This window comes from Tachypleus tridentatus, chromosome 2 (genome assembly GCF_004210375.1).
Source record: "Tachypleus tridentatus isolate NWPU-2018 chromosome 2, ASM421037v1, whole genome shotgun sequence".
Lineage (NCBI taxonomy): Eukaryota > Metazoa > Arthropoda > Merostomata > Xiphosura > Limulidae > Tachypleus > Tachypleus tridentatus.
In genome coordinates this window covers 123,845,888-123,864,013 of record NC_134826.1, presented here as the reverse complement: position 1 = coordinate 123,864,013, position 18,126 = coordinate 123,845,888, and the positions used below count along the sequence as shown (strand labels likewise).

Genomic DNA, 18,126 nt, shown 5'->3' with positions numbered 1-18,126 from the left:
ATATCAAAGAATTTAATAGTATTAATTTATTTTGTTATAGGACTAAAGTTCTTTGTGTGGGTACAACAGATGTGCATATAAAACAGACTGATTACAAATACATATTAAGTGATAAAAAAAATGTCATACATAGAAGGGTGTAAAATACCTGGGTAGAGTAGATGACTTGTGTGGAGATTTTGGTAAAGAACTTTCTGTGTTAACCAACTGATGTGACATTAACATGGAAACACAGCCATTCTTTGGTATTTGACTTGATAGTTCTCCACTCATTTTACTGTTGGAAGACGACATTTTTGTGAGTTGTAGACTTTGGTAATTGGGTTTTTCGGTGTCCTGACAAGCTGTTCCTAACTGTTCTTCCACTTTTTCACTTGAAGGAGGGGCACTGATCTGTCGGAAATAGGTTGGTTGGGTCGTTACAGCTGAAACTCCATCCAAGATGCACTCTAAAGCCTCAACTTGTTCATAATGACACTGAAAAAAAAAGTCTTTAGCTGAAACAAAAAACTAAAAACAGGTTATGACTGAGGATCTGAAAATTTTCAAAATGATGATAATATATATGGCTTGGAAAATAATACAGCTTTAGTTTTCAAAACAGATTAAAACTGATGATCTAAAACTATTTGAAATTCGGAATATACATGTAACTTGGGAAGTAATGTAGCTTTAGTTTTTCAAAACGTATCATGAATGACGACCTGAAAATATTTAAAATACTGATAATACATGTAGTTTGGAAACAACACAGCTTTAGTATTTAGTATTCTTTATAGTAAACAAATTACATCAAACATATAATTAGTCAAAATGCTTATTTTATCTTTTTAATGCATTATTAAAAAATAAAAAAATACATTCTAAAGATCACAAAAGAGAAAAAGCATCTTTTCACTATATATCTAGTAATTTTACGTGTAACTTGAAACAATATGTTACACTTAGTTTGGAATAATTAACATTTGAGATCTATTCCCTCATTCTTATTTCATAAAAAAGTTATGATATGCCACAACTGATCCATAAACAATTCTTTACCTTTTTGTTAATTCTAGAAAGACAGTCTGTTAGTAGGGAATGAAGGACAGACAGTTCCCTTCCTAGGTCTATATAGCCATCAAACTCTAACTGAGAATGGTGATCCTTGGAGAGATGACTCTAAAAAATATATACATATATACACTAAAAATAAACAAATACAAAAATGTACCACTTTTAACTATTTGATAGATTTTTTTTAAATATGAGATATAATATGGGTTTAAATACATTATCTGCATACCTTACAGATGAAGTGGGATAGTTTTTGAATATTAAACAAATATATATATATATCTTTTTTGGATGGTGGGGAAATAATCACAGCAATATTTATAAATTCTGTTACCTCCATGTATAATAATATATGTTTCATAAGTTTATATGTAGATAAATCTTAGCTTACAGAAATCTGCCAAAGAAAGGTTTTCATGGTACTCCATTCCTTCTCAACAAACTCGTTCATGAATTCCATAAAATTTTCTTTACCACCAAACCTAAATATGGAAAAAATAATATAAAAATATTTACCATCAGACAAAACTTCAAGCTTAAACATTTATTTGATTTGCTTAAATGTGAAGTATTCATTCGTTTACTGTTTAAAGTACAAATTTTTGTGCTTATTTTGAAACAAATAATATCTTAAATTATTAGAATGTTACTTTGGAAAAAAAAACAACAGTTCTTACAATAAGTAAAAACTTTTGCACCTAATCTTAATCATGTGATAAGATTATATTTTCATAATTTTTCTTTGGGGTTTCTTTCAAATTAATTTTAAAATTTTAAAAGGATAATAATGCTTGCTTACTTGGTAAAATTTGCTAATGTTTGAATCGTTTTTGTGATGAGGGTCAAGTTTCTGGCTGCTTTACCTTGTGGGTATTCTAAAAACAAAGCCAAAATTTAAAAAACAACAATTTTATAAATAGTTAAAAAATATGTAATAATGTATTCTAAAAGAGGTAATATAACTTTTTTAAATTGAGTTTATGACTTAGCTGACAACGTATTTAAATTACTTTTTAATCTTGACATAGAGTTCATTTTATTAATGATTATTTTTAACATAGCATTCAAAGATATTTTTAAACACTGTCTTTAATTTGAACTCATGTAAATTAATGAATAATGCTTCTTTATGGAGTGGGAGCTATTTGTTTGTTTTATAGCAAAGCCACATTCAGTTATCTGAGGTGTCAAGTACTGGAAATTGAGGCATGAATTGCATTGTACATTTGTAAACTTCACACCTTCCCTCCAGGAAGATGCTGATTAAATTTATTAGTGATATGTGCAACACTTCACCATGTCACAGGATGCAAAGTACAAATTAATTACAGTTTTTCTACGATACAAACAGCATCAGAAGTTGGCTAACAAGATCTTTAGAAATAATGGCAATAGGATATTTTTATAAATATGTGTATTTCATATATAATATCAAAATTATATAATTTCAAAATACTGTAGCCATTCTATATAACTTTTGGTACCTTGGGTTAGGTTAAAGAGACTTGGTGACAAAATGGCTGGGCACAAAAACCTTAGAAAAATTGATGCACTGATCAGGTTGTCACTAACATCTTCTCTTCCCATGGCTGCTAATCTTTCTCGATACTCACAAAATACCTGCCTTAATTCACTGTGAAGAGAAAGTACCCAGTATTGGTATAGTCAATATACCATATTGTATACAATAATTTACACATTAGAGCAATAACAGTAACCAAATTTAGACAGCTACACTTAGCAGCCTTGCAAAGAGAGTCTAAAGGCTTTTTAAAAAAATAAATAAATAATTTAATTCTCAGTTACTTTCAGTTTTTGTAATTGTAGGTAATAATAATAATCATCAATTTTAACTTTTGTATGTTACAAATATTAATAATAATAGTCTTTTGAATAAAAACAATATACAAATATCAATAAGATGCTTTTGAACCATGTATAGTAACATGAGAAACCTCACAAGATGGAAGGCTGTTTCCCATATTTATAGCTTTGAAAATCTGTAATGTCTATAATAGATTAAAATCAATTATATAAAAATGGTAACAATACAAAACATACGAAAACTTACTATGGGAGGTTGTGGGCAGAATTGATAATTTTCACCCATGCCATCTCTACATAAGTTAAAAGATTGGATTGGTGCCGCTGGAGAACTGCGTTATTAGATACCTTACTGGGATCCACCTTACGAAAGAGTAAAGCAAGAGATAACTAAGTACTATATTTTATGGACAACATAAATAGATCCTTGAATATATGGTATATCAGAGATTACAAACAGTTATTAACAAAAAATAAATTAAATAATAAAGGCTACAAAAAATTAGCTACCCAACTGTCATTACATAAAAAAAGGCCTGAACTAGCTATGAAGGATGTATTATAAAAATAAAGAACTATTCTCACCTCACAGTCATCTGAACCTTCTAGAATTGTCCGAACAAACTCACCCAGTGTATCTTGAAGATACTAAAACAAAAAGTTTATACTGATATTTCAATTTGTAACCTAACTTTTTCTCAACATTGATCTTCGAGAATTAAAGAACCAATAAATGTATCATCAATTTTCTCATTAATACCCTTCAAAAACTGCTTAATATCATTAAAAATTTATTCAGCTGTTCCAAAGTAATTTTCTATAAAGCTAAACAACACTTGAAATTAACTATTATCTTGATGGTATTTGTTATTTTTAACTTAATATAAAACCTGAGCTAAATGGCCAAGTTAAAACTTCTAACTAGAGGGAGGGAAACTAATTAATAGCATTGCCACCAATGTGATTATTCTTAACCAAATAGTAGAACTGACTTCTCAATTATAATAGCTCAATGTTTTTGTTTAACTGTTGTCAAGTACAAAGTTACAAAATGGATTATTTGTGTTAAGCCAACTACATGCATCAAAAACAGGTTTTTTCCTACTATAATACTTCAGACATACTGCTGAACCATTTGAAGGCTGTCTAAAGCTGAAAATGCAGTAGCCACTTTATTTGGTATACCAGTTCTTTAATGCAAATAGTTAAACAGCAAGAGATGTGGTTGCAATGCAATAAATAAAGCATGTAGAAATGGTTGATTGATTGATTGATTTAGTGTTTTATGGCACAAAGCAGCTAGGCTATCTGTGCCTGTAGAAATGGTAAAGAGGTTAATTTGTTGTTTGACCAAACATTATAATGGGAAAGACACATGACCTAAGCAACTTTGATCATGGAACAAATGTTGGTGCCAGACATGGTAGTTCCAGCACCTTAGAAACTGCAGATCTCCTGGTATTTTAATGCACTACAGTCTCTAGAGTTTACAGAGAATAATGTAAAAAAACAAAAAAACACCCAGTAAACAGCAATTCTGTGGTTGAAAACATCTTGTAAATGAGAGAGGTCAAAGAAGAATGGCAAGGCTTGTTCAAGCTGACAGGAAAGCTACAAATACTCACATAACCACTCATTACAACAGTGGAATGCAGAAAAGCATCTCTCAATGCACAGTGCATCAAACCTTGAAATGGATGTACTACAGCAGCAGAAGACCATACTGGATTCCATTTCTGTCAGCTAAAACACGAAGATGAGGCTACAGTGAGCACAGGATCACAAAAACTGGATGATTGAACATTGGAAAAATGTTACCTGGTCTGAAGAATTTAGATTTCTGTTGTGACATGCAGATGGTACAGTCAAAATTTGGTGTAAACAGCATGAATCCATGAACACATCTTGCCTTGTGTCAATGATACAAGCTATTGGTGATTGGGCAATGGTGTGGGAAATGTTTTCTTGACACACATTAAGATCCTTAACACCAAATGAGCATCATTTTAATGTAACAGTGTACCTTAATATTGTTGCTGACCATGTGCATCCCTTTATAGTCACAGGCTACCCATTTTCCAATGGCTACTTCCAACAAAATAATGCTCCATGTCACAAAGCATGCATCATCTCAAGCTGGTTCCATGAACATGACAGTGACTTCAGTGGTCTGTACAGTCTCCACATCTCAATCCAATAGAGCACCTTTAGAATGAGGTGGAATGGAAGGTTCACAGCATGAATGTGTGGCTGACAGATCTGCAGGAACTGCATGATGCTAATGAGTCAGCATGGACCAAAATGACTAAGGAATGTTTCCAGAACCTTGTTGAATCTGTGCCATGAAGAATTCAGGCCAGTACTAAATAGGTGTAACTAATAAAATGACTACTGAGTTTGTAGCTGCTCAAATGTTGGATTCTCCAAGCTGCAGTTTGACATTCTAACCACTACACCATGTCCAGTACAATATCTTGCAAGCATAAAGTATGAAAAGTAGAAAATATAGCAATCATGTAAATTACTTTTATAACTTAAAATTATTGTTAGTTTTACAAAAAAAGTAATGTGTACCTTATCTCCTAGGAGCTTCATATAGGCTTCTGTAGCCTTTGTAGCAAGAGAGTTTCCTCGGAACGTCAAGTGTTGGTCATCTAATTTTTAAAAAATTAAGAGTTGAAAAGTGGTAAAAATAAATTTTGCCACAGATTTACTAACATTTTCTTAATGGCAAAAACTTCAGATCTTAGAAAAGACTCACACAGGAAAAGTAAATTATAAAATTATAAAGTATTTTAGCCTAGAAAGTACACAAGCAAAATTTTATAAATAGAAATTAAAGAAAGCAAACTGATCAATAATAAACTTTGTAGTTATATTTGCTGTACAAAATTTGAAAATATTTTAACTAATTGAATTATATAGAACTGAGTGCAATTAATCATTAATGAATAATAAATAATGTATTAAAAGTTCAAAAGATTAATGTACAGTTTACCTTTGTTATTTTACATCAGGTTCCATTTTAATTCATTTTATTTAACTATCTATACCCTACTGAACATTTATTAAAACAAAAATTATATGGTATAAAATTAATACTTTAATTATTGAAATTGATGTTTGAACAAAAATAAACTATTACAGCTCAAATACTTAAGAAATTAATTTTCATTAGCAATGTATAATAAATAAAAATGTATTTCTTTTACCAATCTTTTCAATATCATCCATTACTACATCTGCAAGAAAATCTTTGACCATATTTTCTCTCTGCATGATGTGGACTAACGTGGTGGCTATTTCCTCCTATGGTAACAAATGAGTTCCAATGTCATTAAACAGTTAATAATTCACTAGTTTTTTTTACATGTATGCAGAAATCTTGACAAAATATTTCTATCTCTGTCAAAAAAAGAAGTTAAAACAATTTATTTTCATGACTTAAAAAAAAAATTGTTGTTAACTGTACTTATGAATACATGAACTTTGTATTCTGTAATAAAGAGAATTAAAATCAATGGAAATCAACATTATTTTACCTTTGCACGAACACTAATAACAGGCTCTAAAACTTCACAAAGAAACTTGTACTCCACCTTCAGGTACTAAAGACAAAAATGAAATAAATTTCATGAAATTGTACTGTTACAAATATTATGAAAATTAATATAAACCTAAAAATTTTAATAATTTTTAAAATTTCAAAAGACACGCACTATATTACTAAGATAAGTAATAAAATCACATGTTATAACCATTCTGCTATGAATGTGAGTGTATTTTATTGGAACATTTAAGTATACATAATTGTCAGGATGTTTCTTAACTGTCTATTTTTACAATCATAAGACATTAATATATAGTAATGAATAAATAAGTGCAGATTCCTCTTGAATTCAAGGTATAGAAATACAAGAAAAAAGTGAATGTTTATATTAAAAGTAATATTTTTTATTGGATCATAGTATAAATATTTCAAATATCAAGCATCTATTATTGGATATTTTTTTAAGTTTCATAATGGCAAAAAATTTAAAATATTCCCCAAAGTAAAGTGATTTGTATATATATATATATATATACAAATATATATATTTTTGTAAATGATAATGTATATATATACATGAAAGTATCAGAAATTTAGTTCAGATTTCTTTTTACCTGTAAAAACTCATGATATAAGGAAAGGGGTAGAATATCTATTGTTTGAAATCGTGCTTTAATCCTTACTGAAGGGGCATCTTTGTTTCCAGCATTTTTTTCTGTCAAAACTTGATACCTAACATGAAAAATCTCAAAACTATTAGAAAATTTATAATAATATTAGGATTTTAGACATAATTCACAATGAAATACACATTCATCTATCAGAACAAAAAGCAAAATTTTAAAACAGTTACTTCATTAAATAAAGTAAATAATCTCCACAAAATTTACTTTTGAAGCATGAAAATCAATAAATGGTTTTTACTTTATCTTCAATTGAAAAGGATGTAAATATTGTATCCACTTTGGAACTATAAATCAAAATTATTACCTGTCTTTGATTGTTAATCAAAACACATGGCATGATAACAGTAGAATAAATTATGTTTTTCGTAATTACAATGTAGAAACATACTACAGAACTGAGATAAAATTTATTACTCTGTGTAAGATATGTATGGTGATGATACGATTGCAATTCAACAAATTCAATTAAAAATAAAATAGCACGGTTCTGTGATTGTTAAGTAATAGAATATTACCAAATTAGGACAAAACTGACCTTATATATTTAAAGGTATAAAAACTTGCTAGCTCCTTGTAGTTTGGTTTATTTTGAATTTTGCACACAGCTACATAAGGACTACCTGCATTAGCTGTCCCTAATTTAGCAGTGTAAGACTAGAGGGAAGGCAGCTAGTCATCACAAACCACCCCAACACTTGGGATACTCTTTTACTAACAAACAGAAGGATTGATGGTCACATTATAATACCCCCACAGCTGAAAGGGTGAGCATGTTTGGTGTGATGGGAAGCCAGCTCCTCATGACTCTTGAATAGAATAAAACTGTGTTATGAATCAGAAATAAAATCAAGTATGTTGGAACTCAATGAAATATTTTCCTATTTTAAGAATTTTAAGCTTACCATTTTTCTATCATGTGCCTACTATTTACGCTAGTCACAGGAATTTGTACTGCACCTGTCAAAAGTAATTAAACATGTAATAAGAATTACGAAAACTATTTACAAAATAATAAATGTTAAGCAGTGATACTGCATATACAAACTTATAATTATGTAGTTTTGCTAAAAACATTACTAAAATGTTAATAAGCCCTTTTTTAACTTCAAATTTTTCTTGGAAAACAGAAAGTAATATTATCTTCTCTAGTGGTTCCTTTTTCATTATAATAAATACTATAAAATTACAGTAAAACATTAATTTAAAAAAATGAATTTCTCTTACCTAACAGTGTGTTTTTATCCCGTCTTTTTTTCTTGTCCGCTTCTCTATACAAGTTGACTGTGATAGTATCTACTTCAGGCAAATTACTAGGAAGAAAAAAACTGTTCTCATTGTATATGCCAAAAATGTTTATAATACTTAAAACGTATTTAACTCTGTATATGTTTTTAAACATTTACGTGATTTTTCACCTTCATTCTGAGAAGAAACAAAACAAACTCCAACAAAAGTAAGTAAAAAGTAAGACGGAAATTAATTCTGGGTAAAGGTATAAAACCTACAAATAAAAACATAGTGATTTTAGCATGTTAACCTAAGATCTACACAATTCTGAAAAAAGAAAAGCTTCTTTAGCAAGCTTTTGTCAAACAATTATATTTTAGTACTTTTAGTTCCCATGTTAATATAAAACTATAAATGAATAACATATAAGTAGCTTCTATCTTTATTAATTAGCATGACAAACATTTTCAAATAGACTAAATTAACTTTTTATAAATTCTTTTGTAACATCCTTAAGGAAAATGTTTCATACATTACACTGACAAATGTTTAATAGATAAATGAGTTATTTATAAACAGATTTGATGATGTTTAGTTAAGTTCTCATCTTCAATTCTTTAAAATAATTTACCAAAAGAGAATTAAGTGCAGGTAAATCATCAAATCAAAATCACTAAATGTTGTCTATTTTTTGCTGTTTAATGCTCTTTGTTTTCTATTTGCATGAAATGTATCATAATAAATTTTCATCAACTTGAACAGACCAAGAAATGGTACATTTATACACTCTTACTACTATCTACCACTTTTTGTTTATAAGAAAAATCTTAAAAGTTCTTTACCTTCACATGAGACTTTATTTTCAATTCATTAGATATTGTAGACCCACAAACGTTGATGCATTACCATATGAAAATAGGATTTGATAACAACTTACTTGAATTCAAAATGCTCTCCCCAAAAACAAATGTCAGCTTTCTGTTTGGAAGTTGTCCTTGCATACAGAGTTTTGTCTAAACATAACTCGCAGAAGTACCTGTTGAACAGAGATAATAGACATACAGCTCTCTTAAACAGTTCTTTTTTTGTTAACTGAGTGTCATATTTGCATAGCATGTTTATGTGAATGTAACTGGCAGAATGAAATGATAAAAATAAATAAACAGAACATAGCAAATGCCATGAACTGTCTTAATGAACTGATGTTTTGATTAGTTATCGATATTTTTACTTGATATTAAACCAATCCTACTTAATCTGTTGACTAAAGCCAGCATAAATGTTATTAAATGATGTGTTTGAATAATCAAATATTTTTAACATCTTTTTTCTCTAATACTTTTCTCTTATCTATATAAAATTTAATGACATCAAAAGAAAAAGTAAAAATCTTTGAGAATCTTTCACAATCCTTGAAATTATATATTAGAAATTTAAGTAATATCAGTTGTTGTAAGTAAAGAATGTATCAAAGATACATATGATATTATTTTAAAAATACTCATAACTGACATTATTATTTGTATTTATTTACTTTCTTCTTTCAAATATAATCTTTGATATTTGTCAATCTGCATAAAAATGGATATACAGAAAATAAATTTAGAGAAACTGTCATTTGTATTCAGTGAAATTTTTTGGTCAATCACAGATATCTAAACATGATCTTTGATTTGTCAGTATAGAATTTCAATCTACAGTAAAGTCACCATCATTAACTTCTTAACACAGAGTTAGATGAATGTTGTTGATGGGATTAGTCTAATTCTGTCTGATAAAAATTTATATATATTGCAACATCAAGCAAATTGAAATTTGGTATATAATTAATATTTCAAATACAGTTAAGTTTAATTTTGTAGTAAATGATAGTAATAACAAAACAAATAATTTAATCAAGTTCAAAAATTGCTAACAGAGCTTTAGATAGAAACAGAGATATAAATATTTATATCTTTATTTTGATAGTAATTTAACTTGTGAAGTTCATTTTTTAATTCTTAAAACCTAAGTTGATACAATGAAATGTTATCTAAAGTTAGAGACACTGTAATAAAAAATATTTTTAGATTTCTTGAGTATTCTCTTTTACAGTGTGTCCCAGAAGTCTGGACGTATGGAGAAAATAGACATTATATTCTTAAAGTTAAACAAACATGTTTCTAATGTCAGTTTACATATTTCAGGAAATAGCACACCCTGGTGGTACAGTATACCAATAATTGATAAGTGCATGGCTGTTAGTGACATACAATTTGAATAATAAATAAATTGAGTAAAATTTTGTATTCTCCTGTAAGGGTTTAGACTTCTGGAGCATCCTATACATCCATATGTATATTACTACTTTGAAAAGTAAAGTGGTGTGCAGCAAATTGCTATATTAGTAAAATAATAAATGCACGTGAGAAACTGCTTTCAATTATCATTTCCCTGTCAAGTATTCAGCATTTATGAAGATTGTTTTTGTTGGGATATATACACACACACATATATGTATATATAAATTATTCTGTTTACAAATTATTATCTTTAGTTATGATGTATTTATTGAAAGATATACTTTTAATTTACATTGCATTAAAATGTCTGTGTGGGTATAATACTGGATCTACTACTTCATTTCAGTATTGATTGTTTTAATACAAAATAACTATAGCTTTGAATATTATTAAATTACCTGGTTAATATTCTTATGGAAAAAAAAAGAATGCAACTTGCAAAAAAATCAATCAGTTATTAGTTGAAATATAAAACAATTCGTTTTTTTTTTCATTTATATTTCTAGGACTGGTATACTGTTGTATGAAAAACTTCTATAAATACATTTGAGATATCTGAAAACAAGGCATAGAGAAAAATTCACTTGGAAACCAGCATTTCTTAATGTGGCTTACCAGCTTTAGATTGTGCTGCTAGCATCTACTAAATCTTTTGATTTATTAATAACAGAAATAAGAAATTACCTGTTACCAAAAAAGCATATACCAGAAATAAATTAACATTATATTAGTCCTTCATAATTGGTGGATTGTGATTTGTTGTTATTTACTGTTGTTTGAAACTTTGAATATATTTTTGTTTACTATTATAATTATTTTCTTCCAATGAATTCTGTAAAAAAGACCTAAAACTTGAGCACTTTTGAATAGTTGACAATTCTTCTAAAAAAGAATGGTCAAGTGTTCAAAAGTTCTCACACTTTGGTTTCTTTTAGAAATTAATTGCACTTCTTTTGTGTGATCCTGCATGCTAACTCTTTTATCAGCATTTATTCTCTGCCAAGTTATACATCTTTGTTATATAGTTTCTTAACAAAACTTTTCTTATAATATCTACATAAAGATTTGTTTTGGCTTACTTGGATCATTCTGGTAGAGAGTAGTAAAGAAAGGTTGTTGATAACGTGTCAAGTTAGTAAATGATTCAAAACATATATCTGGAATTACAGGTCATCTTGGTTACCATATGTGCTCTATTCCACTGTGTTTTATATTTTAAATATGCACTTTCAAACACACAGTATTAAACAGAAAACATTAGTTATCATACTTTTTTTTTGAAGAAATTCCTTTTGCTTCCAGTATCCATATTTTTAGGGAATTTTCTGTTCGTCTCACATTATCTTGTTGAGGATTAATAGACTGACGTAAACTGTAAGAAAGGAAATGTGCATAGTTACTCTGTTTTTATTAAGAAAGTTGAAGCCTTTAAACATTTTTATACAATTCAATTAAAACAAATTGCCAATTTAAAATAAAAACATTTAAAAGTGAAACAAAAATTATTTTTATCATTCAGCCATATCTATAAATTATATAAAGTTTGAAAATATTTTACACAATATAACAGTAATTATGTTTCATAGAATTTATTTGGAATATTGTTTATTTCAGAAGAGTTTCCTCTTTTACTAAGATTTAAAAGGTGAAAACAAGCACATTCTTCATCAAAATATTTATCTATATTCTTTTAAATTGTAACTTCTTTATTTTCTGTTTACCTGTTAACCCATTTATCTCTCTCTTCTGCAGTGCGACAAGAATAATATGTAGTCCCTCCACTAGAGGTTAGCTGGAAGCAATGATCCTGACCCAAAAGGCTACCATGTAGTGACATCACCTGCACATCTCCTTGAGAAAGGTCCAGCCTTTGAAGTACACTTGGACTAGACTGCAATAGAGATTCATGGGACCGAGACGTACGGAGCCGAGAGGGTGGAACACTTAAACCATGCAGAAAAGAAATAAATCATTTTTTATGAAACAACAAATATTAGTCCCTGTTAAACATATGCCATATGTCTTAATTTAATGGTAAGTGATCAGCACATATATAAAAAGTATTTCAGATAAAGTATTCACTAAGTATGTTTATAAACAATAATAAATGTGTATCCAATTTTAAGATATGCTTGTATTTCAATTCCACAATTTTGTAACTCTAAAGATTTTAACTAGATAAAATTGTGTAAATATTTTTATTATTATTACACAAAATGCAAAAACCTACTAAAGAGCTAGGATAAAGTTCTTCATATTTATATGTAAGAACAATATACATACCTGTCACCATCTATTGTGCAACGCTTCCTTTCTAGTTTGGTAACACTTTTTGTCCGTTTCAAAGGGTTGCTTTTGAAAGATCTCTTGGAGAAAAAGTTCTGTGAATACAATACAAATGAGAATTAAAGAATACTCATCAATATTTTACTTGAATAAGCATGATTTACAATTAAAAAGAAGAATACAATTGCAAATTAATGTTTTATCACACATCCAAGTCATCATATTATTGTGCATGTTACAGTTTCAGAAAAATACATTTCAAAGGTTTGGGTTATCTTATATTTATTTTTATATTTTCCAACTTTCAAAAAACAAACACATTGTTGTTCATTACTAAAACCAAACAAAGCATTCTAGATAACTTTAAACAGTTGAAATATAAAGAAAACATTATAACAATATTCTATTAAAGTTTTAAGAACCATTTTAAATGTGGAAGCTTAAATAAACAACTAATGTGGAAATATATAAAATAAAATACATAAAACATATTACTTTAATATATACAAAATTTATTCATTACTCATACAAAATTTTAGAAATATAGTTTAATATTATCATTGTTGCTGTTATTAAGTTTCCAAAAATAATTAATTTTTTTTCTTTAGTCCAGAGCTATATTTACTGTGCTCACTTCAGTGATCAAACCACAAAGTTTAATGTTATAAACCCTCAAATTTACACCTGAGCTCTTAGAAAGCTATGGGCACATAGTCTTACTATGTGTAGTTTCTAATTAGTTCTGTTAAGATCTGTGTTCAAAGCAATGTAAAACTATCATTATTTGGTATTTTATATTCACAGTCATGTGTCAGTCACTTGGTAAGGTTTAAGACCTTTTTATTTTATTTTATTAACTTTTTAAAATCACTTTAGAAGTTTCAAAGCAAGTACATGTGAAATACTACATATTAAAATATACTTCAATCTGCATGTGGTAATTAAGAAAAACAAAGAAACTATCAGCCATTCATTAGACTCAGCAGTTTTATGATTTTAAAATGGCCCATAACTTTTTCTGTGGAATTGTGAGAAATGGTATATCATAATAATATATTTAGTATTTATCACTAATCTATGATTACAAAACATTTGCTCCCCTCCTCTAAGGTCTCAACGATAAGCTAGGAAACTTAATAACGCTAAAAATCGAGATTCCATACCTGTGATTGACATAGCACACATAGCTCATTGTATAGCCATAACATAAGAACAACAAATACAGAACATTTAAAGTATCATTTCTCAAATAATGTGTAACTTGGAGAACATTACGACATGATTTACAAACTGAATGACCATTTTTTTATTAAGTTAATTTGAACATTAAACATTAAGCAGTATAAAAACGTTAAATTCAAAGCACGTTTCCTTAAGTGTCTACGATCAACGGATTCTTACATATGATTAACTAGAACTGATCATTGATCTAATTCGAATGACATATGGACATACTTCCATTAGTACACAGAATTAATATATGCATATGGGCCACTTACGCTTGGGCCCAGGCCATACAAGGGATTAGCTGACCACCAAAGAAAAAGTTATGGTATGTAAAACTAGCAAATCAGAGGCAAGAATGAGTTATTATTCCTAAATGTCACTTAGGCTTAGGGTCTCACTAAACCTTAATCCGGCTCTGCTTGCTGTACAAGGTATATTATTATTTCGTAATAATATATCACATTAAAATAAAATATTCGTAAAGACTATAGGCTGATGGATCACACGTTGAAAGCCTATGTATTCAAATTCTTGTTTGTTCGTTTTATACGTTATAACTCCAAGGTGTTGCGTAAATTTTCTGAATTTTTTTACAATGATATGTTAATACGAACTTCTTAACACGCAATTGCTTACATAATTTTTTTTTAATAAGCCTACGAAATGGTCGTGACTATCGTCATTTAACTACAAGTACCCTATCTCCAATGTGATGTTTTCTTTCAAGCTGTGGTTCTAACGAATGTGTGGTCTTTTTGATAAATGAGGTTAATATCAGTCACACAAAATACGCTAGCAATGGAATAATAAGAATTGTACTAGCTGGCTGATAATTATAGCAATTATTTGCATGACCTCTTCCGTTTTTTAATGAAATTTTCTCTTTTGAACATAAAACAATATATTTAAGATGTTTAATATATATATATTCGCAAGTTAATTGTTAGAAAATTTGAGAAGAATGGTTTCCCATGAAACTTGCTACAATAAAGAGCTGAATTATATAATGATTTATAAATTTAAAATCCTAGTTTGTTCTTTAAACTTTCTGTTTGTTTTTCATACAACCAACCAAACGATGTCACCAAACTGCTCGATTTCCAAGATATGAATTTTATTTTTACAACAATATTGTACGAGCATCGTATTTATATATTTTGTGTGAATTGAATTCACAGCAGAATATGAAAGTGAGAGAGAGAGAAAGAAAAAGGAAGTTGTCTATTATCTTTATGGAAATATAATGCAAACACATACATATATAAATATATGATTTGAAGTGTCACATATATATATAATAATTAATATATTTACTCGGATGATTACTCTTTTTAGGATTTTTCAGTTCTATTATTCCGTCAGCACTTAAAGATTAGAAAATTATGTTCAGTATTGTGATATTCATGTAATCGAGGAAGTACCACCATTCAATTTAGATACAGTTTATTCAGAAAAAATTAGATCGTCAGTATGGTCTGATAGACTGAAAAAATATTAAACAGCTCCTCGGAAGTGTACCAGTTATTGACGTCAAATAAAAAGACATAGCTATGTTTAGAAATAGTCTATGATGCTAAATAAACAGACATAGCTGTGTCTGTAAATAATCTTTAGGAAGCTACTAAAGCAGTCTAAAACACTTGATTTACGTTTCAATCCTCATTGATATACACCATACTATTTTAACTGTTCAAATATTTTCAAAGCTTTTGTTTTACCTGCTTCAGCTGTACTGTACGAAAACACACTAAAGCTAAGTAATCCATCAACAGATATAAAATATGTTACATATTACAATTTCAAATAGCCTAAAAACTGAGTTGAATATTAATTTAGATTTAGAAGTTAATTAAATGTCGATGCGTATCAAATTTATAACGTTTGCCAACACGATTGATACACACAATTTTCTTTCTTAATACAAATATATTTTAATATACAATCAATAATACAATTTATAATAACAGTTATTACAAATAATGATTTATATACAATATATACAAAAAGTTTTACAAACGTAGAAACAATATTGAATCTTCTATTTGATCCGGAACTTCCTTGATATCCTAACGAGGGTTCACCGTGAGCGTATTAATTTCGAGTTGATATCGATACAATTCACTTAACGAAGAGCTAACTGCACACTACGTTTTTCACCGCTAAAGTTATATAATTTCTTCTAAAACATACTATTAATCTGCTGAAGTTAAACAATTTGTCATCAGTGATGACGTGAAAACCCACTTATAAAGAAAAATATATATGTAAAAACGGCTGGTTTGGGTTGAGAAAATTTCTATGTAGAAGAGCGAACAACGTCTTCGACCTGTCGATGACTGAAGAAGGTCGAAAGGTTGTTCAATTTCGCAATACAGAATCAGCAGTATAAGTTACTTTCATTTCTAAATATCTATTTAACAGAAACGAACATCGATATTAAAATAAATATGTAATAGTAAATCTGTCACAAACAATATATATAAACCAAAGCTTGAATCCGTCTTATTAAAATAGTATTGGAGCCTCACAATATTATTACAGACCATAACAATTGTGCATCTTATCAGTAATCCTTCAGCACAGTTTCTTTTGCAAAAGGCTGGGATGTAAGGCTATCATACAGAAAGCACACCATTCGTTTCTGTGTCTCTCCCTAATCTGTCTTGTAAAAGAAGAAAATGTTTTCTCAAAGTCCGTTTTAACAGTCCATTTGAATAGAAATCCGTATATACTGCATCCAGTGACTTGGTTTCATGTACCCATATGGCAAAAATACTCGATTTATTTTCTAACTGTTTGAGGTATGCAGCTGTTGAACTCTGGATATGATTAAAAACCTTATCTTGGTAAATCCTTTCTCGACAAAGTCTTTTCTCAATTGTGTTGCATAATGTTGATAGGGTCGTGGATGGCTTTTGCGTCTAACTTTCGTGTTCATGGATTTCCCAATAATTGCGAGAGGTCTCGGTTCTCTAACCACGTCCAGAATATGAGTCTCTTTCTAGAAGTTCCTGATGTCTAAGTTGATTCATATTGCTCTGCTTTTTAATGCCACCAAGTAAAAGAGACATTCTCGCATTCGTTATTTTAAATCCCCAATCTGAACATATCTTTATGATTTAAGTTTATGGGTATTTTGTGTTGAAAAGGGCTTCTACATATCCTTCGCAGGAGCTATAAATTTTAAGTAGTATCACACTAACCAAGAATCGCCAAATAGCGTCAAAATGTAGTTCTGATGCATCTCATTCCACCGTGATTTTATATCGACTGTGGTTGTCACGTGATTGGCTGATATGCAAATTAAATATAAAATATTCAACTCTAAGTATTAGGTTATTCTAATTTAATGTCCATAGGAGATTATATTCTGAACTATTCCATCGTATGTGGCGATTAATTTTAAGGTTCTGAGTATTCAAGTAATTTAGGTAGTTATTATGATGTTTTTAGGCGATTACTTTATATGAAGTCCACAAAAATCTGTATAGTCTAAGTTTTGTTTGTTTGTTTTGGAATTTCGCGCAAAGCTACACGAGGGCTATCTGGGCTAGCCGTCCATAATTTAGCAGTGTAAGACTAGAAGGAAGGCAGTTAGTCATCACCACCCACCTCCAACTCTTGGGCTCCTATTTTACCAACGAATAGTGGGATTAGCCGTAACATTATACACCACCTGAGCTGAAGGGGAAAGCATGTTTGGCGCGACGGGAATTCGAACCCGCGGCCCTCAGATTACGAGACGAACGCCTAAACTCACCTAGCCATGCCAGACCTACGTCTAAGTTATCTCCGGCATGAAATGTTGCTAGTTTTTTTTAACATATAAAACTCCCAGATACCTTAATAATTAAAGAAGCCGATTTGATGAAACAGTTTTGTAATGAAAAAAAACACTCTCTTTTACTTGTTTTGAGGTTTTATTAGGGTACATAACAAAATCCGAAACTAGATCCAACTGTATAAAGATTTAGAGAAATGCAGAAGT

General features: G+C 29.3%; 1 protein-coding gene across 10 annotated transcripts in view; it reads right to left on the bottom strand.

The window, feature by feature from the left end:
• The window catches only part of LOC143245005 (ras GTPase-activating protein nGAP-like), a 250,976-nt gene that overhangs the window by 12,976 nt on the left and 219,874 nt on the right, over positions 1-18,126 (bottom strand). For all 10 annotated transcript variants that reach the window (XM_076490726.1, XM_076490729.1, XM_076490725.1 and 7 more), the window contains 17 exons: positions 12,909-13,006; positions 12,347-12,568; positions 11,896-11,997; positions 9,281-9,379; positions 8,341-8,426; positions 8,019-8,073; positions 7,045-7,162; positions 6,423-6,488; positions 6,093-6,189; positions 5,455-5,534; positions 3,466-3,528; positions 3,128-3,243; positions 2,541-2,689; positions 1,856-1,931; positions 1,448-1,538; positions 1,042-1,161; positions 149-477 (listed from right to left, as the gene is read on the bottom strand). In XM_076490726.1, coding sequence (XP_076346841.1) covers positions 149-477; positions 1,042-1,161; positions 1,448-1,538; positions 1,856-1,931; positions 2,541-2,689; positions 3,128-3,243; positions 3,466-3,528; positions 5,455-5,534; positions 6,093-6,189; positions 6,423-6,488; positions 7,045-7,162; positions 8,019-8,073; positions 8,341-8,426; positions 9,281-9,379; positions 11,896-11,997; positions 12,347-12,568; positions 12,909-13,006 — 1,967 coding nt within the window. The remainder of the gene's footprint in view (positions 1-148; positions 478-1,041; positions 1,162-1,447; positions 1,539-1,855; positions 1,932-2,540; positions 2,690-3,127; positions 3,244-3,465; positions 3,529-5,454; positions 5,535-6,092; positions 6,190-6,422; positions 6,489-7,044; positions 7,163-8,018; positions 8,074-8,340; positions 8,427-9,280; positions 9,380-11,895; positions 11,998-12,346; positions 12,569-12,908; positions 13,007-18,126) is intronic.